A 25750-nucleotide genomic window follows, 5' to 3' on the forward strand; every position below is an offset into this window, starting at 1 on the left:
CAGGTGTATAAAGGGCTGAATATTGTTAAGCGACTCTACGACACTACCCATAATTCCATTGCCCATAATGCCATTACCCCGAAGGCCACTACCCCGAACGCTACAACCCCGAATGAGTCACTACCCCGAATGCCATTACCCCTAATGGGATACTACCCCGAATGAGCCAGTACCCCGAATTAGTCATTATTTGAAGTTAATACTCAATAAAAATTTATTCAAATTTCAAATGAATGAATAATAATTGGAACTGAAACTGTTTTAATGCAGTATGGAACTAAGTATTCTTACTCCGTAAGAACCCTTTCCACTTCGTATGGCACTCTTCAAGATTCCTGAATGGCAGGGGGAGATTATGCAGCACGTTTCCATGCACAATGCAGAGAGTGCATCAGCATGGCTACTAGGGCAACAAGGTAGAAGTTGTTCCTTGGTCGCTGTAGTAAAAGCAACGGATTCTGGATGAAGCGTGGTCTAAATCTCAAAATCGACGAGGGGATGAATGGGTGAGTAAGAGTGAGTGATTTAGTGAGTGAGTAAGAGTGAGTGTGTGAGTGAGCGAGTAAGAGTTAGTGAGTAAGCGAGTAAGAGTAAACGAGTAAGAGTGAGTGAGTAACAATGAGCGAGAAAGAGAGAGCGAATGATTGAAAGTAAAAGAATGAGTAAAAGTGGATTAGTGAGTAAGAGTGGTTAAGTAAGTAAAAGTGGGTGAATGAATGAGAGTGGGTGAATGAGTAATAATTAGTGAGACAGAGGAAGTGAGTGAGTGAGAGTTTGTGTATGAGAGTGAGAGAAAGGGAGATCTTGTTCGTCTTCGGGAAGCTGCGTTGACTTAAAGAAGGCATCATCTCGTTTCCCTTTCTATCGAGCAGACGTTCCTTTTAAAAAGGCAGTATTTCCTCTGTGTGCCTTATCGAAGTATAAGCACGTTCATTAAAAGGTGGTATCTCCTCTGTCTGCTTTATACCGGGCAAACCCGTCCATTTAAAGAAGTCATCATCTCCTCTGTCTGCCTTATACCGGGCAAACGCGTTCATTTAAACAAGGCATAATTTCCTCTGTGTGCCTTATACCGGCAAACCCATCCATTTAACGAAGGCATCATCTCCTCTGTCTTCCTTATACCGGGCAAACGCGTCGATTGAAAGAAGGCATCATCTCCTCTGTCTGCCTTATACCGGGCAAACGCGTCCATTTATAGAAGGCATCATCTGCTCTGTCTGCCTTATACCGGACAAACGCGTTCATTTAAACAAGGAATAATTTCCTCTTTGTTCCTTTATACCGGGCAAACGCGTCCGTTTAAAGAAGGCATCATCTGTCTGCCTTATACCGGGCAAACGCGTTCATTTAAACAAGGCATAATTTCCACTGTGTGCCTTATACCGGCAAACTCGTCCATTTAAAGAAGGCATCATCTCCTCTGGCTGCCTTATACCGGGCAAACGCGTTCATTTAAACGAGGAATAATTTCCTCTGTATGACTTATACCGGGCTAACCCGTCCATTTAAAGAAGGCGTCATCTCCTCTGTCTGTTTTATACCAGGCAAACGCGTTCATTTAAACAATGCATTTTTTTCTCGGGCAAACCCGTCCATTTAAAGAAGGCATCACCTCCTCTGTCTGCCTTATACCGGGCAAACACGTCCATTTAAAGAAGTCATTATCTCCCCTTTTCGCCTTATACCGGGCAAACGCGTGTATTAAAAAAAATCATATTTACCCTGTATGCCTTATACCGGGAAAACTCGTTTATTAAAACAAGGTATCATCTCCTCTGTTCGCCTTATACCGGGAAAACGCGTTCTGTTGGAAAAAATAATCTCTTACTCCATTTCGTGGAATAGTACTTTTCCAGGTCATAATGACAGTTAAAGCTAATTAGAAGAAAAATCAAAACCGTTAGTTAAACTGGTTGGTTAAAAACTGTTGCGATTCATCGATATCTGTTGGTGTTAAACATAATAATAGAATACTATAGATTCTAAATGTTTTCGGGGTAATGGATTTCGGGGTAGTGTCCCATTCAGGGTTATGAGTTTCGGGGCACTGTCCCATTCGGGGTAGTGGCCTTCGGGGTAATGGCATGCGGGGTACTGGGATTCGGGGTACTGGGGTGGAGCCTGTTAAGCTTATACAACACGGCAGACTACGGTGAGCTGGACACGTTTCTCGTATGCTAGAAGAACGTCAAGTGAAGATAATATTTAGTAGAGAAGCCGGAAGAGACCGTAGGTTTTGTGCAAAGTCGTGTACACAATTACTGTTTGCAGCTGAGAGCGCTTAACGTTCAGGCGACTGGAAACGATTGCCCCCTCCCTAAGATCGAGTCCAGTGGAGGATAATCCATTCGGCGTTGGTTCATCGAAGAGATGTAGCCCATCAAATAGTTACAGTGCCACTAGCGTTCTATTTGAGGGAAATGTTTAAGTTTTTTTTAATTCCTTGAGATTTTTTTGGACTTCTTCTGGAAATTTCTTTAGTATAACTTTCGAAAACATCTTAAGGAATTGTTCCGGATATTCCTACGAAAATTCCTTTATATGTTCTTTCGAAAATTCCTTAAAGAATTTCTTTGGTAATTTCAATATGTTCCTTCATGAATTTCTTTCTAAATTAATTCTGGAATTTTTAGAGGAAATTGATCCAGGCATTTCCTTGCAATTTTTTTCAGTTATTCCTTCAGAAATTCATTCGGATGTTCTTAGAAATTATGTTTAGCAACACATTCAGAAATTTTTCTAGGCATTTCTTCGCAAATTCGTTTAAAATGTGCATAGAGTGCTTTTGAAATTTGACGAAATTTGATAGTGTATCCATTGTACTTGCCACACAAGAAACATACTCATGCAATGGCGGGCATAAAAAGCTTTCAAATAATAACTGAGAAAATGCTAATAGAACACTAAGTTGAAGAGCAGGCCAAGCTCCATTTGGAATGTAAAGCCATTGAAGAAGAGGAAGAAAAAGAAGAAGAAGAAGAAACTTTCGAATTTTCTTCGGAAATCCTTTTTTGCCTTTCTCGTATACTAAGTATACGGTAAAGGCTATATGATCGCTCCAAAAACAAACTTTTTATAGAAAGCCCGGAGACCCATAGTGTTATATACCAATCGACTCAGTTCGACGAATTGAGGTGATGTCTGTGTGTGTGTGTGTGTGTGTGTGTGTGTGTGTGTGTGTGTGTGTGTGTGTGTGTGTGTGTGTGTGTGTGTGTGTGTGTGTGTGTGTGTGTGTGTGTGTGTGTGTGTGTGTGTGTGTGTGTGTGCGCACAAAACGACGCAAAAAATGTCACTCATTTTTCGGGCACTTATCCTCAACCGATTTGCTTGCAACAAATTGCATTCGATGCAGAATCCTTTCCCATTGTTTCCTATTGAAAATTGGCCAGGTCGGACTATGGGATCGAAAGTTATGGCTAAAATACAAATTTATACGGAAAAATCGCGTAAAAAATGTCACTCATTTTTCGGGCACATATCTTCAACCGATTTGCTCGCAACAAATTCCAATCGACGCAGATTCCTGTCCCATTGTTTCCTATTGAAAATTGGCCATATCGGACTATGGGATCGGAAATTATGGCTAAAATACAAATTTATACGTAAAAATCGCGTAAAAAATGTCACTAATTTTTCGAGCACTTATCCTCAACCGATTTGCTTGCAACAAATTGCATTCGACGCAGAATCCTTTCCCATTGTTTCCTATTGAAAATTGGCCAGATCGGACTATGAGATAGGAAATTATGGCCAAAATACAAATTTATACGTAAAAATCGCGTAAAAAATGTCACTCATTTTTCGGGCACTTATCTTCAACCGATTTGCTCGCAACAAATTAATTACAATCGACGCAGAATCCTTTCCCATTGTTTCCTATTGAAAATTGGCCAGATCGGACTATGGGATCGGAAATTATGGCCAAAATACAAATTTATACGTAAAAATCGCGTAAAAATGTCACTCATTTTTCGGGCACTTATCTTCAACCGATTTGCTTGCAACAAATTGCATTCGACACAGAATCCTTTCCCATTGTTTCCTATTGAAAATTGGCCAGGTCGGACTATGGGAGCGGAAGTTATGGCTAAAATACAAATTTATACATAAAAATCGCGTAAAAAATGTCACTCATTTTCGGGCACTTATCCTCAACCGATTTGCTCGCAACAAATTACAATCGACGCAGAATCCTTTCCCATTCTTTCCTATTGAAAATTGGCCAGGTCGGACTATGGGATCGGAAGTTATGGCTAAAATACAAATTTATACGTAAAAATCGCGTAAAAATGTCACTCATTTTTCGGGCACTTATCTTCAACCGATTTGCTTGCAACAAATTGCATTCGACGCAGAATCCTTTCCCATTGTTTCCTATTGAAAATTGGACAGATCGGACTATGGGATCGGAAATTATGGCCAAAATACAAATTTATACGTAAAAATCGCGTAAAAAATGTCACTAATTTTTCGAGCACTTATCCTCAACCGATTTGCTTGCAACAAATTGCATTCGACGCAGAATCCTTTCCCATTGTTTCCTATTGAAAATTGGCCAGATCGGACTATGAGATAGGAAATTATGGCCAAAATACAAATTTATACGTAAAAATCGCGTAAAAAATGTCACTCATTTTTCGGGCACTTATCTTCAACCGATTTGCTCGCAACAAATTACAATCGACGCAGAATCCTTTCCCATTGTTTCCTATTGAAAATTGGCCAGATCGGACTATGGGATCGGAAATTATGGCCAAAATACAAATTTATACGTAAAAATCGCGTAAAAATGTCACTCATTTTTCGGGCACTTATCTTCAACCGATTTGCTTGCAACAAATTGCATTCGACACAGAATCCTTTCATATTGTTTCCTATTGAAAATTGGCCAGGTCGGACTATGGGATCGGAAGTTATGGCTAAAATACAAATTTATACATAAAAATCGCGTAAAAAATGTCACTCATTTTCGGGCACTTATCCTCAACCGATTTGCTCGCAACAAATTACAATCGACGCAGAATCCTTTCCCATTGTTTCCTATTGAAAATTGGCCAGATCGGACTATGGGATCGGAAATTATGGCCAAAATACAAATTTATACGTAAAAATCGCGTAAAAATGTCACTCATTTTTCGGGCACTTATCTTCAACCGATTTGCTTGCAACAAATTGCATTCGACGCAGAATCCTTTCCCATTGTTTCCTATTGAAAATTGGCCAGATCGGACTATGGGATCGGAAATTATGGCCAAAATACAAATTTATACGTAAAAATCGCGTAAAAAATGTCACTAATTTTTCGAGCACTTATCCTCAACCGATTTGCTTGCAACAAGTTGCATTCGACGCAGAATCCTTTCCCATTGTTTCCTATTGAAAATTGGCCAGGTCGGACTATGGGATCGGAAGTTATGGCTAAAATACAAATTTATACATAAAAATCGCGTAAAAAATGTCACTCATTTTCGGGCACTTATCCTCAACCGATTTGCTCGCAACAAATTACAATCGACGCAGAATCCTTTCCCATTGTTTCCTATTGAAAATTGGCCAGGTCGGACTATGGGATCGGAAGTTATGGCTAAAATACAAATTTATACGTAAAAATCGCGTAAAAAATGTCACTCATTTTCGAGCACTTATCCTCAACCGATTTGCTTGCAACAAGTTGCATTCGACGCAGAATCCTTTCCCATTGTTTCTTATTGAAAATTGACCAGGTCGGACTATGGGATCGGAAGTTATGGCCAAACTACCTTTTTTTAATAGAAAAATCACAAAAAAATGTCACCTATTTTTCGGACACCTAACCTTGATCGATTTACACGCAACAAGTAGCATTCGACGCAGATTCCTGTCCCATTGCTTCCTATTGAAAATTGGCCAGTTATGGCAAAAAGGCAAACTTTTACGAAAAAATCACGTAAAGAATGTCACTCATTTCTAGGCATTTATCTTCAGATTATTTGCTCGCAACAAGTTGCATTCGACGCATAATCCTGTCCCAATGTCCCAATCCTATTGAACATTGGCCAGATCGAAATATGAGATCGGAAGTTATGGCCGAAACACCATTTTTGCCTTTTGTCTACAAAGTATACGAAAAGGCTATATGTTCGCTCCAAAACCAAACTTTTACAGAAGGCCTGGAGACTCATAGTGTTATATACCAATCGACTCAGCTCGATGAACTGAGATGATGTCTCTGTGTGTGTATGCATGTGTTTGCGGTGCGCGCACCAAAAGTGCGAAAAGTTTAGCTCACTTTGTTGGTACTTATCCTCAACTGATTTACTTGCAACAAATTCCATTCGACGCGGGATCCTGTCGTATTGTTTTCAATTGAAAATTTGGAAGATCGGACTATGGGCACAAAAATTATGGCCAAAATGCTTTATGTTATAAAAAAGCGCGTAAAAAAGTCTAGATCATTTTTAATGCACTTACTCTCAATCGATTGATGGACGCGGAATCCTATTCTATTATTTTATATTGAAAATTGGCCAGCTTGTACTATTACCTTAGAAATTATGGCCAAAATACTTTTTGCCTTTCTTGTGCTACAAAGTTGTACCGAAAGGCTATAATTTCTCTCCGAAAACGAACTATCGGATGCTTCCACACTGATACACTTCCCTCCCTCTTCATACGGGAGTTTGGCAGATAATTTATATCATAACAAATATTGCCCTCCGCTCGCTTGATGGGAATGACATTTTCGTATTCTTTTTGTGTAGTCAGAGCTTCAGTTTAACAAACATCCAAACATCCTTAAAATATATAACTGGGTAACATAAAACAGGGGTATGTACATCAAAAAGATTGAAAAAAAAAATGTAGAAATTCTTATTAGCATATTGTTGATCAAGTTGAAAATCGAACCGAGATCTCGCGTTTTCAACTGGATCTACAATATCTTTGCTTGAAATAATCCGATTTTCATAGAACAGACAAAGAAGTTTTTCTTTTTTACTCCTAGCTACTAGCTCATCTACTTTCAAGCAAACACATTTTACGAAGGTCGAGAAAGGCACCATCACCGCTAGGTGGATTAATCTGGGTTTTTTCCAAAAAAAATCAAGTTCTTCAAGTCGAGTCAAGTATGAGACACTGAAGACGACCACACAGTTGTGGTCGAAATACGTATCTGCAAAGATATCGAAATAATTGGTGAAATTAAATGGATAATACTTAACTCGTCTTAGACTGTTCAATACATCCTGGGCAGAAGCCATGAACAGAATAACAAAACTTGATATGGACTTGATTGATATAAGAGATAAAAGAACAGGCCGAATCTTTTTTTTAGCAATATTTCATAAAAATTCCTTAATATGGCAAACTTAACTGTGTGTATCCAAATTGAACATATTTTAAAATACAATCAAAGTTAATTGCATATAGTAGGCCTATAGTATAGCCTAGAGCGTACTGGTTTCGTGGGATCAAACCCCACGGAAGGAAGTGGTTACCCTCCAATACATTTTTCTAACTAAATCTTTCACATGCTGTGCAATTGCACATATCGATTTTCAGACATAGTAGGAATATTTTCAAAACAAAAATCTGACTTCCCTCACAAGTCATTGATCAAGAAAAAGAGAAACGTTGATATCTGGTTGGACGCACGGTGGCAAACGAGCCTCTATTGTCGTTGCGGAAGCCCATCAAAATTGAACTTCCTTTAAAAAAAAAATCTGACTTCCCTCACAAGTTATTAACATTCCGCAATTCGCTTCAACTTTCATAACACGAGAACTCGCGTGTTGTAAAAGGTACAACAGTCCTAAAATCCGTTATAATGAAGCCAATTCAAATGATATCAACGTGATTTTTTCGGGAAAATAATAAAAGGGATATATACTCTCATAGAGGACATTTTCTAAGTCCAATGGATCTTCTGCTGGTCCTCCGCAAATAGTCCATCTTCTCAATAAATGGCGCAATGTTTCTTATAAGAATTCTTAAAACTCTAAAAAAAATCTGAATAACATCTAAATCCATCTATAATCCCATGCGGCCCTATGAGTAAAAAAGAAATTGATTTAGAATTCTCCCATTGAGCGGCGCTAGTGTACATGTAAATACCAGTTTGGCTCGATATCTCGGGATCTATGGGATTTAGTGGGATTTAGGTAATTTACGTCTTCTACAAAGTTGTTCAAGGATTGGAAACCAATATGTTGAGAAACTGTTTAGTTTAGAATTCAGCCGTAAGGCGGGGCTAGTGTATATGAGTTGCCGTCTTCTACAAAGATGTTCGAGGATTGGAATTCAATATGTTTAGAAGCTAATTAGTTTAGAATTCATCCGCAAAGGTAGCGCTACTTTATATGAGAGATCAGTTTGGTTTGATATTTCGGGATCTATTGGTTTTGGAAAGTTGCTATCTTCTATAAAGTTGTTCGAGCATTCGAAACCAATATGTTGAGAAACTGTTTAGTTCAGAATTGAGCTACAAGGCGACGCTAGTGTATATGAGAGATCAGTTTAGTTCGTTATTTCGGGATCTGTGGAATTTAGAAAATGGCCCAGTCATTACAAGATCGTATATGATGTAACATAAGATGCTAAAGTGGAGGTGATTTAGATACTTCCCATACAACATGTACGTATCCAGCTTTTTATTATAGCCACGTATTATAACCATAGTTGATTTTGACACATGCCGTGTACAGATTTTATGGTACTTGCCATCCCAGCAACCTAGAATACTTGCTGAACAATTGAGACGTCAAAATTTTCGCATTGTTTTGATATGCAATTAGCCATTTATTATTTCTTCAACATAATTTACTTTGTGTTTAATGCTTTTTATATTTTAGATGGAAATACAAAACAGGACAAGAACAGTCCTCTAATATCTTATTGGATACTAAATATGAACCCATGTGCACTTTGTCGACCGCCAATGTGGAGCTTCATTCTATTCATGTAGGGAATCACGAAGTTTCAAATGTTTGGGATTTTTTTGACGAGAAGTCAGTTTTCCCATCCCAGCTTCCCAATGTACTGCCGAGTTCTGATGTCAACGAATTGCCCCTTATGTGGACAAATTATTGGCTTATGAAGTATGTTCAATTTACAGAATGTTCAGGGCATAGAGAATCCTATATGTTCCACCTTTTCTAACTCAAATTGTGTAATTCGAACGGGATTTTAAGAACCTGTCGAGAAACAGCAATTATTCAGAATTTGAAGAATTTTGTGAGCGTGAACGTTTTTCCAACAGAGGAAATATGAAAATCTACAAGCTAAACGGCCTTCAATTGACAATCTGCCATCAAATACTGTAGCGATTGAAAAGCTGTAAGCGAGACTTATGTGTGAGAAGAGAAATGGCTAATTGTTAACCAGAACAACGTGTACAGTACTGCGTATCTATGAATATCTATGCTTCTTTCAATCGTATTGTTTATTTCTGAGATAAGGCCTCGAATAATTATGTCATAATTTTGGGTCACTTTTGGATTCCATTTCGTATTCTCGAGATAGGCTTCATCAATTCATATTCAAATATCAAATCTAAAGGTTATGTTTTTCTAATGAATTATATTCAGTGCTCAACTGCAGAAAAAGCTTCGAATTAATAACCACCTAAAAATAAAAACGTATTAAATATTCGTCAACACATCTGAAAGAAAATGAAAACGATTATACTGAATCTGTTTGGATTCCAAAACAATGCAATTTTTTTGACATATTACTTTTTTAGCACGCCTCTAAGGCTACTATGACTGTCCTATAAAATCTGTACACACCATGTGTCAAATTTGAATTACCATAGTTGAATTATGGCTAGCGTAAAAAGCTGGATAGCATCCACTTTAGAATCTTGCGTTGCATCATATACGATTTTGTGTTGACTGGGTGTCGTCTTCAATAAAATTGTTCGAGGACTGGAAACCAATATGTTGAAATATTGTGAAGTATAAAATTCATCCGTAGACTGGTGATAGTACTGAGACTACCAGTTTGGTTATGTAACCCCGGATCTGTGATATTAGAAAGTGGCTGTCTTCTTCATAGCTGTTCGAGGATCTTTTTTTATATATTTCTCATGTTACAGCAATCGCCAGAACAGGAAATGGATTTCCGTAGCGTTTCCATTTCAATCCTGTACCTTCAATTTGACTACAATCTGAGCATTGACTCGCCTCCTCTTTTGTCCCAGCTGAATTTCAACGTCAGCCAACAAAACCTTTGTTCTAGACAATTCGTTTTCCTCCGCGGTGCCCGAACGAATTACGGGCACAACGAACCATTTTTGAGCATGTGCAGAATTTTCAACCGCTGCTCAAATGAATTCGAATTTTAATTGAGTCGTAACACTCTTCGGAAAAGGTTTTTCCTCACCCTATCGCACTTTTAGAAAGGTTAGTTTAAATTGTTGATACTAGATCTAGACTATGTTAATCATTGTAAATAGTTGTAAGAAATTATTGTATTGTGTACAAGGAATGTAATTGTCGCTGAAAAATGCAAAAAAACAAGCGACAAAAGAGAATAGCGATAACTCTTTGTCCCCATCTGCAGAGGATAAAGACATTGTTGCGTTCCATTTTATTTGCAACAAACATGGAGAGGTAATTGTTGTGAACTTTTCAAACTACGATAACTTGTATATTTCAGAAGTAAAACGCAAATAATGTCAACAGATGGTTGAGTTTATGTCTAATCTATGATAACTGATAATAATTTAACCAAAAACATCATCGGAAACCGACTAAATCTCAAAATGCGTGGCAGGCGATCATTGTCCTATTCTGTTGCAGTTTGGGACAAATAATGAATTCAAATATACCACCACCTAGCGGCCAAGTTTTAAACTAATCAATGCATCATGCCAAAGCACACGCCTTCCTGCATAACCATTTTGAAAAAGTGCAGCTCAAAATGGGTAGGATTTTCCGATATAAGTGAAGTAAACTTGAAAAATCATAAATTATCTTTCGAAACAGCCCTAAAAATCCTAAATTTGCCAAACAATAAAAAAGTTATAATAATTTCAATTTGGGCTCAATTTGACCCCAGAGCACAGACAAAAGGTTAATGAAATAAATAAATAAATCATTACTGGTCACTTTCCCCAGTTCATCTGAACCTATTATTTAGCTATATTTACCCAAGCCTTCTATCGAATCACTTTTATTATCTTATCAATTGATGAAGAACTATTTTTTTGTGAAATACATGGTGGTTTGTTGCAAATTGGTTAACTGACTAAAAAGATATCTCATTTTTACTCAATGTGTTGTACTTTTTATAACGATGCGATTCTGGGACTCCTTAATCCTATTGATAAATCCTATGATAAATGAAGTATTTACTACTGATTTTTGTTTGTGGTCTGCTCTAGACATTGCTACTCATGTCTTTGGATTTCCTAATATTTGAAATTTATCTGATTGTGTCAGGAATTATCTGATGATTCCAGGATAATTCCAAGATTTCCAGATAGTAGACACCCTGATTGATAATTATTGTTATTGCTTTGCGTGAGTCGCGTCGCGTCGCTTGCTAAATTATCTTGGTTAAGTTCGGCAAAATAATTAATTGGCAAGAATATGAAGCAAATTAGACTGTACAATTTTCATACAAATTTTTCATATTAAACCCCATTTTTGTCATTGCAAATAAATAAGCGAGAGCAACTCGTTGCAAAACTCGATTTTTTAATCATTCGTAGTATTTAATTTAAAATTGAAATTAAAAATTGAAAATGGTCAGCGAAAATGTCTTTTTTCTTCGAAATTTGTTAGTAGTTCGGAGCCAAGAAAGTGAACGGTTTTACGAAGTGAATGCACGATAGAACTAGGATTAGATGCTTGTGTTCCATATAAGTAAGTCGTTCGGTGCTATATATGCCATGCTTAAACGGCATTCATGGTAGTGCTCGGGCACCATATCTTTCGCAAGAGAGCACTTTTACGTACTGGAGCAGCACGAATGCAAACCAGAAAGGGAAGAAATTTCAAAAACGAATTGGCAATATAATTTCAATAGCGAAAATTGAATCCAAAGACCATCCAAGGTGATGCAGCCAATATAGAGACAACGCGAATAGTGATTTGAGGACTATCGTTCTTTGGTATGACTCTATACTTTTACACACTCTTCCTTTTATTGAATGTCAATTTTAAAAAGTTTCAACGTAAAAATTGTGAGTTTTTATGTTTATTTGAAATTCCTCTTTAAGCAAATGTATCACACCTCGGGTATTTTATCTATGTATTTTACCTCATATGTTCTTCAGTTTCATACGTTATTTCGGAGTAGAAAATTTAAAACCTGTCTCATTATAAAAACTTAGGGATTAAAGCAGGTTGATGTTTTCTCAAGATATGAGGTACCTACTGGAAAGAAATATGGAAATAATAATCTCATTGTCTCACTATTAGAAACTTTTCCCTACGAACGTATCGTTGCAGAATTCAATAAGAAGGTGGGCAAAGTTTCCAAGATTGAGTAGGGATCGAATGGCGTTAAAAGATCCCCAATGTGATTAGACATGAAGCGTTAAGTCGTATCTTATGATTTTCACCTGAAGACAGTCACAAATTACACCACAACCACTTGTTCGGCTAAGTGTGCTTTTATTCCACTTAATTTACAATTAAAATTAACGATTCTCCGCTTTTTGTCTCTCACTTACCTCACAGGCTGCAAGGATGTCCGTCTGTAAATTGCTGTTCTTCGTGGTTTTGTGCTCGGTCCTGCTTTGCTGTCACACGACCAGCGCGGGCCCGGCTCGCCAGCTGGCCAGCTTGGCGGCGCGTGCCTCGAAGATTCCCCGCTCGATACGGGCTCCATTCCGAAACTCGGAAATGATGACGGCCAGAGGATTCGGAAAACGTCGCGCTCCCATCGGGGTCAATGTGGGTGGCAGCAGTGGCAGCGCTGGCGTCAAGCACATGATTGAAGAAGCAACTCCCTGGAACTACGACAAGCGCGAAACGGGAAAATTTATCGAAGAGTTCACCGCAGACAATGCAGATCAGGTGCAGCAGATAATTGGCGAACAGGAAAGGTGAATATAGATAGTAATGGGTGAAATGTCCGGTGAAATATGGCATGATTTATTGGAACGTTGGTTGGGTATTCGATTTCTGAATAACTAGTTTTTGGGCATTATATTTTCGTTCTTACATCCATAAATCCTGCTTGTGGAAAACATTTAATATAAATATAAGAGCCTTTGGCACAGCTTGAGCGATAATAAAATAAATCAATTTTAGATAAAATCATCCATGAAAAGAACTTTGCAGCAAGGTGTTTTTTGAACATTTTCTACGACAACCGAAAAATTGAAATCTATGTACAATTGACCACACGCGTCAAAAATTTGTATTCGCTCAGTCAATTACGCCCTTATGATTCTCAGCGGGAGAACTCATATTCTTAGAGACCTCTCACTAAAAGATATTTTAGTTACAAGATAAAGATTGTCGCTGGAAAAAGGAAAAAGGAAGAAGAAAGAAGGACGAAGGAAAAAAACCCAGATTAATCCACCTAGCGGTGATGATGCCTTTCTCGTTCGTTCAAAAGGTTTGGAAAAATCTAAAATAACACCAATATGTGGATTGGTCTTATTTTTCATATTTGTTTATATGCATAAAAAAATTCTCGCTAAACGCAATTTGTTGCAAACAAATCGGTTGAGCATAAGAGCAAAAAATGGCATTTTATTGTGTAGTTTTAAAATTAGTATTTTCTCCATAACTTTTGACCCAATTGTACGATCCGGCCTAGTTTCTATAGGAAACAATGGGACAAGATTCTGCGTCGAATGCAATCTGTTGCGAGTGACCTGAAAAGCACACATATTGCACATCAATCACAGTAACTTATATATGACCGGATTCAGTCACAATATGGTTACTGCAACCAGATTTGTTGAAATTGTGTTGCTTGGGGAATAGATGAAGTATAAGTGCTAAGAAAGTGAGCTAGACTTTTTTGAACTCTTTTGCACAATAAATAGTAATTTGACCATAACATCTAAGCCCATAGTCCGATCTGGCTAATTTCCAATAAGAAAATATGAGACATTCTGCTTCGAATGCAAATGCGAGCAAATCGATTGAGGATAAGTGCCCGGAAAATGAGTGACATTTTTTACGCGATTTTTTCGTATGAATTTGTATTTTGGCCATAACTTCTGATCCTATAGTCCGATCTGACCGATTTCAAATAGGAAACAATGGGACAGGATTCTGCGTCGAATGCAACTTGTTGCGAGCAAATCGGTTGAGGATAAGTGCTCGAAAAATGAGTGACATTTTTTACGCGATTTTTTCGTATGAATTTGTATTTTGACCATAACTTATGATCCCATAGTCCGATCTGACCAATTTCAAATAAGAAACAATGGGACAGGATTCGCGTCGAATGCAACTTGTTGCGAGCAAATCGGTTGAGCATAAGTGCTCGAAAAATGAGTGACATTTTTTACGCGATTTTTTCGTATGAATTTGTATTTTGACCATAACTTCTGATCCCATAGTCCGATCTGACCAATTTCAAATAGGAAACAAAGGGACAGGATTCTGCGTCGAATGCAACTTGTTGCGAGCAAATCGGTTGAGAATAAGTGCCCGAAAAATGAGTGACATTTTTTACGCGATTTTTTCGTTTGAATTTATATTTTGGCCATAACTTCTGATCCCATAGTCCGATCTGGCCAATTTTAAATAGGAAACAATGGGACAGGATTCTGCGTCGAATGCAAATGCGAGCAAATCGATTGAGGATAAGTGCCCGGAAAATGAGTGACATTTTTTACGCGATTTTTTTGTATGAATTTGTATTTTGGCCATAACTTCAGATCCTATAGTCCGATCTGACCGATTTCAAATAGGAAACAATGGGACAGGATTCTGCGTCGAATGCAACTTGTTGCGAGCAAATCGGTTGAGGATAAGTGCTCGAAAAATGAGTGACATTTTTTACGCGATTTTTTCGTATGAATTTGTATTTTGACCATAACTTCTGATCCCATAGTCCGATCTGACCAATTTCAAATAGGAAACAATGGGACAGGATTCTGCGTCGAATGCAACTTGTTGCGAGCAAATCGGTTGAGAATAAGTGCCCGAAAAATGAGTGACATTTTTTACGCGATTTTTTCGTTTGAATTTATATTTTGGCCATAACTTCTGATCCCATAGTCCGATCTGGCCAATTTTAAATAGGAAACAATGGGACAGGATTCTGCGTCGAATGCAACTTGTTGCGAGCAAATCGGTTGAGAATAAGTGCTCGAAAAATGAGTGACATTTTTTACGCGATTTTTTCGTATGAATTTGTATTTTGGCCATAACTTCTGATACCATAGTCCGATCTCCCCAATTTCAAATAGGAAACAATGGGACATGATTCTGCGTCGAATGCAACTTGTTGCGAGCAAATCGGTTGAGAATAAGTGCCCGAAAAATGAGTGACATTTTTTACGCGATTTTTTCGTATGAATTTGTATTTTAGCCATAACTTCTGATCCCATAGTTCGATCTGGCCAATTTCAAATAGGAAACAATGGGACAGGATTCTGCGTCGAATGCAACTTGTTGTGAGCAAATCGGTTGAGGATAAGTGCCCGAAAAATGAGTGACATTTTTTTTATTAGTTTTGCGCACACACACACACACACACACACACACACACACACACACACACACACACACACACACACACAGACATCACCTCGATTCGTCGAACTGAGTCGATTGGTATATAACACTATGGGTCTCCGGGCCTTCTATAAAAAGTTTGTTTTTGGAGCGATCATATAGCCTTTACCGTATACTTAGTATACGAGAAAGGCAAAAAGAAGGAAGAAGGAACAAGGAAGAAAGAAAAAGGAAGAAAGAAAAAGGAAAAAGGAACAAGGAAGGAGGATGAAGGAAGGAGGATGAAGGAAGGAGGATGAAGGAAGAAGGAAGAAGCTAGAAGGAAGAAAGAAGAAGGAAGAAGGAAGAAGGAAGAAGGAAGAAGGAAGAAAGAAGAAGAAAGAAGAAAGAAGAAAGAAGGAAGAAGGAAGAAGGAAGAAGGAAGAAGGAAGAAGGAAGAAGGAAGAAGGAAGAAGGAAGCAGGAAGCAGGAAGAAGGAAGAAGGAAGAAGGAAGAAGGAAGAAGGAAGAAGGAAGAAGGAAGAAGGAAGAAGGAAGAAGAAGGAAGAAGGAAGAAGGAAGAAGGAAGAAGGAAGAAGGAAGAAGGAAGAAGGAAGAAGGAAGATGGAAGAAGGAAGAAGGAAGAAGGAAGAAGGAAGAAGGAAGAAGGAAGAAGGAAGAAGGAAGAAGGAAGAAGGAAGAAGGAAGAAGGAAGAAGGAAGAAGGAAGAAGGAAGAAGGAAGAATGAAGAAGGCAGAAGAAAGAAGATAGAAGAAAGTAGAAAGAAGAAAGAAAAAAGAAGAAAGAAATAAGAAAGAAGAAAGAAGAAAGAAGAAAGAAGAAAGAAGAAAGAAGAAAGAAGAAAGAAGAAAGAAGAAAGAAGAAAGAAGAAAGAAGAAAGAAGAAAGAAGAAATAAGAAAGAAGAAAGAAGAAAGAAGAAAGAAGAAAGAAGAAAGAAGAAATAAAAAAGAAGAAAGAAGAAGAAAGAAAGAAGAAAGAAAAAAGAAGAAAGAAGAAAGAAGAAAGAAGAAAGAAGAAAGAAGAAAGAAGAAAGAAGAAAGAAGAAAGAAGAAAGAAGAAAGAAGAAAGAAGAAAGAAGAAAGAAGAAAGAATGAAGAAGGAAGAAAGAAGTAGGAAGAAAGAGGTAAGAAGAAGGAAGAAGGAAAAAGAAATAAGGAAGAAAGAAGAAAGAAGAAGAAAGAAGGAAGAAAGAAGAAGGGAAAAGGAAGAAAGAAGAAGGAAGAAGGAAGAAGGAAGAGGGAAGGAAGAAGAAAGAGGAAAGGAAGAAGAAAGAAGAAAGAAGAGGGAAGAAGGAAGAAGGAAGAAGAAAGAAGGAAGAAGAAAGAAGTAAGAAGAAAGAAGGAAGAAGGAAGAAGGAAGAAGAAAGAAGGAAGAAAGAAGAAGAAAGAATTCAGAAGGAAGAAGGAAGAGGAAAGAAGGAAGGAAGAGGACAGAAGGAAGGAAGAAAAAAGAAGAAGGAAGAAGGAAAAAGGTTGAAGGAAGAAGGAATAAGGAAGAAGGAAGAAGGAAGAAGAAATATACAAGAAGGTAGAAGGAAAAAGGGGTAAGGTGAAGAAAGCACTTCTCATTTTTCACCTCTTGCTTCTTTTTGCTAATTCGGCCTAATGACCGTTCGGCCTAATGACCTTCGGCCAAATGGCCTTCTGCCTAATGGCCTGACACCGTTTCGGACAGCAGAACAAAGGGAGCGGAAGCGACAATCTTTATCTTGTAACTAAAATATCTGTTCTCTCACTATTCTGATAATTTAAAACAAAAAAATCGTAAAGGTACTGATTTTTAAATTTGGCCTAATATTTGCTTGAAGTTTTTAAAATCGAAAACAAAATCTGAAAAAATGCTGCACGTGTGAACCGGCCTGAACAATTGGCCTGATATTTGCTCAAAATCTGGCGAATGTTAGGCATAACTCCACTTCTTCGACTTTTGTTTTATTTTTGTCTTTCTCGTATACTAAGTATACGGTAAAGGCTATATGATCGCTCCAAAAACAAACTTTTTATAGAAGGCCCGGAGACCCATAGTGTTATATACCAATCGACTCAGTTCGACGAATTGAGGTGATGTCTGTGTGTGTGTGTGTGTGTGTATGTGTGTGTATGTGTGTGTGTATGCGCAAAACTACTCAAAAAATGTCACTCATTTTTCGGGCACTTATCCTCAACCGATTTGCTCGCAACAAGTTGCATTCGACGCAGAATCCTGTCCCATTGTTTCCTATTTGAAATTGGCCAGATCGGACTATGGGATCAGGAGTTATGGCCAAAATACAAATTCATACCAAAAAAATCGCGTAAAAAATGTCACTCGTTTTACGGGCACTTATCCTCAACCGATTTGCTTGCAACAAGTTGCATTCAACGCAGAATCCTGTCCCATTGTTTCCTATTTGGAATTGGCCAGAACGAACTATGGGATCAGAAGTTATGGTCAAAATACCAATTCATACGAAAAAATCGCGTAAAAAATGTCACTCATTTTTCGGGCACTTATCCTCAATCGATTTGCTCGCAACAAGTTGCATTCGACCCAGAATCCTGTCCCATTGTTTCCTATTTGAAATTGGCCAGATCGAACTATGGGATCGAAAGTTTTGGCCAAAATACAAATTCATACGAAAAAAATCGCGTAAAAAATGTCACTCATTTTTCGGGCACTTATCCTCAACCGATTTGCTCGCAACAAATTGCATTCGACGCAGAATCCTGTCCCATTGTTTCTAATTTGAAATTGGCCAGATCGAACTATGGGATCGAAAGTTATGGCCAAAATACAAATTCATACGAAAAAAATCGCTAAAAAAATGATACTCATTTTTCGGGCACTTATCCTCAACCGATTTGCTCGCAACAAGTTGCATTCGACGCAGAATCCTGTCCCATCGTTTCCTATTTGAAATTGGCCAGATCGAACTATGGGATCGAAAGTTATGGCCAAAATACAAATTCATACAAAAAAAATCGCGTAAAAAATGTCACTCATTTTTCGGGCACTTATCCTCAACCGATTTGTTCGCAACAAATTGCATTCTACGCAGAATCCTGTCCCATTGTTCCCTATTTGAAATTGGCCAGATCGAACTATGGGATCGAAAATTATACCATTTTTGCCTTTCTCGTATACTATGTATACGGTAAAGGCTATATGATCGCTCCAAAAACAAACTTTTTATAGAAGGCCCGGAGACCCATAGTGTTATATACCAATCGACTCAGTTCGACGAATTGAGGTGATGTCTGTGTGTGTGTGTGTGTGTGTATGTGTGTGTGTGTGTGCGCACAAAACGACGCAAAAAATGTCACTCATTTTTTAGGCACTTATCCTCAACCGATTTGCTCGCAACAAGTTGCATTCGACGCAGAATCCTGTCCCATTATTTCCTATTGAAAATTGGCCAGGCAGGACTATGGGATCGGAAGTTGTGGCCAAAATAAAAATTTATACGTAAAAATCGCGTAAAAAATGTCACTCATTTTTCGGGCACTTATCCTCAACCGATTTGCTCGCAACAAATTGCATTCACGGCAGAATCCTTTCCCATTGTTTCCTATTGAAAATTGGCCAGGTCGGACTATGGGATCGGAAGTTATGGCCAAAATACAAATTTATACGTAAAAATCGCGTAAAAAATGTCACTCATTTTTCGGGCACTTATCCTCAACCGATTTGCTCGCAACAAATTGCATTCACGGCAGAATCCTTTCCCATTGTTTCCTATTGAAAATTGACCAGATCGGACTATGGGATCGAAAGTTATGGCCAAACCACCTTTTTTTTAATAGAAAAATCAGAAAAGAAAAATGTCACCTATTTTTCGGACACCTAACCTTGATCGATTTACACGCAACAAGTTGCATTCGACGCAGATTCCTGTCCCATTGTTTCCTATTGAAAATTGGCCAGATCGAAATATGGGATCGGAAGTTATGGCCGAAACACCATTTTTGCCTTTTGTCTACAAAGTATACAAAAAGGCTATATGTTCGCTCCAAAACCAAACTTTTACAGAAGACCTGGAGACCCATAGTGTTATATACCAATCGACTCAGCTCGATGAACTGAGATGATGTCTCTGTGTGTGTATGTATGTGTGTGCGCGCACCAAAAATGCGAAAAGTTTAGCTCACTTTTTTGGTACTTATCCTCAACCGATTTACTTGCAACAAATTCCATTCGACGCGGGATCCTGTCGTATTGTTTTCTATTGAAAATTTGGAAGATCGGACTATGGGCTCAAAAATTATGGCCAAACCCTCAATCGATTTACTCGCAACATATTGCATTGGACGCGGAATCTTATTCTATTATTTTCTATTGAAAATTGGCCAGCTTGGACTATTACCTTAGAAATTATGGCCAAAATACTTTTTGTCTTTCTTGTGCTACAAAGTTGTACCGAAAGGCTATAATTTCTCTCCGAAAACGAACTATCGGATGCTTCCACACTGATACACTTCCCTCCCTCTTCATACGGGAGTTTGGCAGACGGACAGTCATGAGATTTATATCATAACAAACATTGCCCTCCGCTCGCTTGATGAGAACGACATTTTCGTTTTCTTTTTGTGTAGTCAGAGCTTCAGTTTAACAAACATACAAATGTGATATCCTTAAAATATATAACTGGGTAAAATAAAACAGGGGTATGTACATCAAAAAGATTGGAAAAGGAAAAAAAATGTCGAAATTCTTATTAGCATATTGTTGATCAAGTTGAAAACCGAACCGAGATCTCGCGTTTTCAACTGGATCTACAATATCTTTGCTTGAAATAATCCGATTTTCATAGAACGGCCAAGAAGTTTTTCTTTTTTACTCTTAGCTACTAGCTCATCTACTTTCAAGCAAACACATTATACGAAGGTCGAGAAAGGCACCATCACCGCTAGGTGGATTAATCTGGGTTTTTTAATAGTTAAAGGCGTCAAAAATATTAGTTCTTTGGGAAACCTTGCATTCAATTAATTAATCTGTTGAGGGATTATGTTTGTTACGGAATGGTCAATAATTGTGACATTAGGAAAAAATCGATTATTTTATGAAAATTTCATGTCATGAAATTACTATCATCCCGTATTCTTTATCGGCAGTTTTGGAATATATTATCGCAATAATTTGTTTTGTTTTATGAAATAGTAATTTTCTACTCTTGAGTTTTGGCGAAGAAAATTTGCCCAACCGTTCTATGCCTATTTTTAAAACATATTTTCAATTATAAATTGCAGTTTCCCCTTGGACTGGTTCGTTGGCGAGATGTCATCAAATCCTGCTCTGGCGAGGACAATCCTGCAACGCTTCGTGGACAGCAACAAGGACGGTCTGTTGACCACGACCGAGTTGCTGAGCTCTGGCGCTAGCGATAGTAACGACCTGTTCTAAGCGTGTGCATCAACTGCGCATCAACTGTTGAAGTCCCTGATCGTGAGCCCCTCATCCCACCGATGATGTATCTGGAATAGATTTTCACCGAAATTTTACTCAAATTTACCCAAAACTCTTTCGACGTCGCTGAGTATTTGTTGAGCGTTAATCAATGAAGTCAGAGAGGAAGTCTTGTATATTACAATTTGAACCTGAATGTTAGCTCTTTCTCTTTGCAGATTGGTTCTATGGTTAATTCGTGAGGTGCTATGGTTCTAAAGCATTAGCAAAAAACGTTGATTTGTGATGTAGATAAGTTCATAAGTAGGCATAAGAATTTTGTTTATGAGTTATGGTTCATTCATAAAGTGCAGCTAAACAATAGAAAGTACGTTTATCATGATTAGGCTTTGACGGAATGGAAACTTGGAAATAACCAATGAAGGCTGGATGTTGTGTTGTTTTCAAGATTCCATTCAATCAGGACGTGGAATGGTCAAGGCGGTCAGCTATCACTAGGTTGAAAGAACATTATCTTATAAGCATGTTTATTGAACATTAATAGTTCTTGATATTTGTGACAAAGGAGAGAATGCTACCTTATTAGCGAGTAGATATCAAACCAAAGCACTGTACTATACATAATTAAATCGCAGAGAAGTTATATTGTGCAAGGAATACCTACAAAATGCAATTGAAAAATAAAACATGAAAATAACGGTGGAGCATTATGTTTCTTGCGTGAAAAGTTTGTCCGTGTAGCGTAATTGCAACGGCTCGTGTTGCCGAGGGGAAGCTTCATTTGGTTTGGAGCAAGCATCCAAATCCCAGTGGTAGCAGCATCATTTTCTAATTAACATCGCACGAGAATATGACCTGCCATCTAATCCATTCGCTGCACTGCAATCCATGCTATTCTCTACAAAACAGCGCTGCGATAATTACCGGGAGGCTGCCTACGATTTAGGTAAAGTTGTAGATTGAAACGAAACATATTAATACTATATAGGCATATAATTTCATGCATGCAAAGAATTCCAACAATTTAACAAGCGCAACGCCAACTATATTGACACTGTAATAGAGTATCCAGAGCTTTCCACTTAATGGTGTTGGTTGGTGTATGTTTAATCAAAAGTATAATTATAAAAGTCCAGAGTAAATGGGTCAACATAACACTTTGAAATTCATTTCATGTACCTATTAACATTTTTTGAACTCAAGGTGTTAGTTTTGGAGTTCCCGGACCCAGCCTAACAAAATCAGAGAGCTTAGCCCGCCAGTGTAATGTCTTTTCAGCCGAAGCCACTGCCGTTTTTGTTGCTTCCACACACCCGGCTGACAAGCCGATCGTCATCTTCACCGAATCTGCAAAGTGTTGTCGCCGCCCTCCAGAGTGAGCATTCCAAGCACCCGAGCGTGGATCCAAGGAATTCTTGCCGGCATGATTCCCGGTACCACGTTCGCTCGGATCCCCGGCCATTGTGGCGTCAGGGGGAACACCACTTCTGATTTGCGAATCCCGCTGGCGCTGGCCGACGTGAAAAACTGGACAAAGAGTGTTGTCGGTCAGGACTGGGCTTCGCTTTGGAGCTCCAGGAACAGAATCTTCCTAACAAATAGCAACCCTATAACCAGAGACCGGCGGAGTGAAAAACTGTCGAAATGGCAACGTATGAAAATGCATGAAATCGTGAAAATGATACTGGCAGCACTTGAACTTTTTGCTTGCTTCTTATGGGTGCAAAAAGTAAACAAGTCGAAATGGAACCGCTTTTGACGGTTCGATTGGAAACAAGATGGCGTCTTCGCCGATCTCTTATTCTAGTATTTCTACTAACAAAAATAAAGGACTCTACACAGCAAAAAAAAATATTAATATGCCGTGACGCAACTTTGTTAAACGTACTCAACAAATCTATGTAAAAGTCAATTTAATGTATTTTCAAATCAAATCGATGCTTTATTACACAAATTGAACGTAGTATGTGACAGACAAAATATTTTTCTTGTTACGCTTTAAGTACGTAAAGTTACCTTCGTAAATCGTTATTTTATTACACATAAAATGATGCACATCGTGCTGGTTGTAAATGAAACACTATATTACCTATTCATGTGGTATATTACGTAAAAACGATGTAAAATTACTTAACGATGCTGCGATTGCGCTCAAGCCCAGTCTGGAACAAACTGACAGCCAGCCATATTTAATTTTTGGGTGTTCGGTGAAAACATTATTTGACCTTGTTTTTTTTTGCAAATTCAGTGAAAAAATAGTGAGTTGTGTGAGAAGTAAAGAAAAACACAGTTATAGTGAACTGGTGCGACCACCCGTAGTCGCAGATGTAGTTTTTTAAATGAAAATCGAGGAGCGGGCACAGCAATGTTTTGATTCGATTGTTTCGGAGGTAAGTTTTCATGGCGGCCATTTAATTATCGTTTTGTGCCTACAATCGATTTTTATTGCAATCCTTATTATAGGAATTTAATCACTAATAAAAATCTTCTCAGCGCCATAAAAAACAATTCAGGAATGGCTTTCCTGGGGTGACATTGCGCATCTCGAATCGAATCACTCGATTCGTAAGTTTTTGGATTCGTTTCGAAAAACTTGCGGCATTATCTATTTCGTTCGACTTCATTCAGTCGCAGTACAAGATTTCGAATGGTGCTGTACTAGTTCAATCGAGTATGTTCTGTCAAACGAAATGTAAACAGAGAGAATAGAGATAGCTGTCTCCGTGTTTAGTATGCCGCCCGCTGGAGAGACAACCTTCAGCGCATGGCGAATGTGAGTAAACAGAGAGAATAAGAGTAATTTCATATGAAGGTAGCATATTGCCTATTGGAAAGGCATCCTTCAGGGCATGAATTGGCAGTTAATTTATAAACAAGCAAATTGTGCTCAATGATTTTAAAAAGCAATATTATTCATTGAGAAGTTGCAACCGATTAAAACATTATACCGATACGACATGTTTTGTAAATTGAGATATTGTAACGACACAAATTATAAGTTTTATGTTTATTCGAGTGTATGCCATAGATCCAAATTTGAGCTAAATAATTTAAAGCTAAAGAAGGATTCGATAATAAATTACTTTGTTGTTTTCATGTATTTTAGTTAAATGGTCATCTCATGCGCGTTTTTTTTTTATTTAACTCATATATTTTTACGTAGATTTTGGAATATACACGAATTCGTAAAAAAATACGTAAAAAAATACTGCAAAAAAAACTTTTTTAGATGAAGTCGTTTTTACGCAGATTTCGGGATAAGGGAACGTCCACAAATTACGTAACGCTTAGAGTGAAGTGTGACGATCCATACAAAATTTTCAGAAGCTTCATACAAAATGTGTGACATAGGGTGGAGGGAGGGGGTTGAAAAATTCCAATTTTTGCGTTACGTTATTAATGGATCTTCTCTAATTAGAGATTGCATATTGTCTCTTCCCGTAGAGAAATAATAACAAATATAATTAAAAACTTTCAGCAAGAAATAACTCTCGAACAACATTCGAAAGCTATAAAGGTGACGAGTGTTTTTCATTCGACTTGAGTCGATTTTCAGTGTGCTAACGAGTTTCCATAATGCCAAAACATCTCGTTATTCTTGTACCTCCTCGAGCATACATAGATGCACAATGCCACCCCTGGTTGTTGGTTGATTTTGCAGCGAAGCAAAACGATGGGGAAATGGTGCCACCTTCGATTGCCAATAGAAAGTGTACCTGGGGTACGGGAACGAACTGCCGTTTCCGGGAGGTGATGATCCATCGTGAGTCTTGATTTAGCAGTTGAAGATTGGGCCAAACAGGATCGATTGTTATTTGGTAGAGGTAAATAAATGTTTATCCAGGGCTGTATGCCTAATATTAAATCATTATTGCAGGGCTGTTCGCAAAATATATTTATTTCGGATTCAGTGATTTCAAAATTATTATTTTTTTAATCTTTATTAGTAAGGTTTTTCAATTTCAAAATTTCAAAATTTCACGATTTCAAAATTTCAAAATTTCAAAATTTCAAAATTTCAAAATTTCAAAATTTCAAAATTTTAAAATTTCAAAATTTCAAAATTTTAAAATTTCAAGATTTTAAAATTTTAAGATTTCAAAAATTCAAAATTTCATAATTTTAAAATTTCCACTAGGAATTCCTTTTGATATTCCTCCGGGAATTCCTCTAGATATTTTTCTCGGAAATCCTCCGAATATTCCTCCAAGAATTCTTCTGGGCATTTCTCCAGAAGTTTCTCTGGATATTCCTCCGGAAAATCCTCTGGAAATTCCTCTAGTAATTCCTTCGGATAATCCTCCAGAATTTCCGCAGAATATTCTTACAGGAGTTCTTCCGAATATTCCACCAGGGATTCCTCTAAACATCACATCAGATTTTCTTATAAGAACTTCTCCGATTATTCCTCCAGGAATTCTTCCTAAAGTTCCTCTAAGAATTCTTCCTAATATATATTCCTGTGGATATTTCTCAAGAAAATTCTCCGGATATTCCTTCAGGTATTCGTCGGAATATTCCTCTAGGAATTTCTCCGTATATTTCTCCAGAAATTTCAACGGATATTAATTGAACAATTCGTTTGGGTATTCGTCCAAGAATTAGTTTAGATGCTCTTTCAGGAGTTCCTCAAAATATTCCTCACGGAAATTTTTTCACGGAAATATTCCTCACGGATGAATATCCGGAACAAATCCTGGAAGAAAATTTGGAGGAATATTGAAAGGAATTCT

At 37.8% G+C, this 25750-nt stretch overlaps 1 protein-coding gene across 3 annotated transcripts in view; it reads left to right on the forward strand.

The window, feature by feature from the left end:
- Positions 1-21719, forward strand: part of LOC134226173 (allatotropins-like) — a 113576-nt gene extending 91857 nt beyond the window's left edge. For 2 of the 3 annotated variants that reach the window (XM_062706767.1, XM_062706768.1), the window contains exons 2-3: positions 12669-13036; positions 20861-21718. In XM_062706767.1, coding sequence (XP_062562751.1) covers positions 12669-13036; positions 20861-21014 — 522 coding nt within the window. In that variant the 3' untranslated portion in view covers positions 21015-21718. Of the gene's footprint in view, positions 1-12668; positions 13037-20860 lie in introns of all 3 variants that reach the window. The other variant, XM_062706769.1, reaches the window with a different exon arrangement.
- Positions 21720-25750: the final 4031 nt, after the last annotated feature.

This window comes from Armigeres subalbatus, chromosome 3 (genome assembly GCF_024139115.2).
Source record: "Armigeres subalbatus isolate Guangzhou_Male chromosome 3, GZ_Asu_2, whole genome shotgun sequence".
Taxonomy (NCBI): Eukaryota; Metazoa; Arthropoda; class Insecta; order Diptera; family Culicidae; genus Armigeres; species Armigeres subalbatus.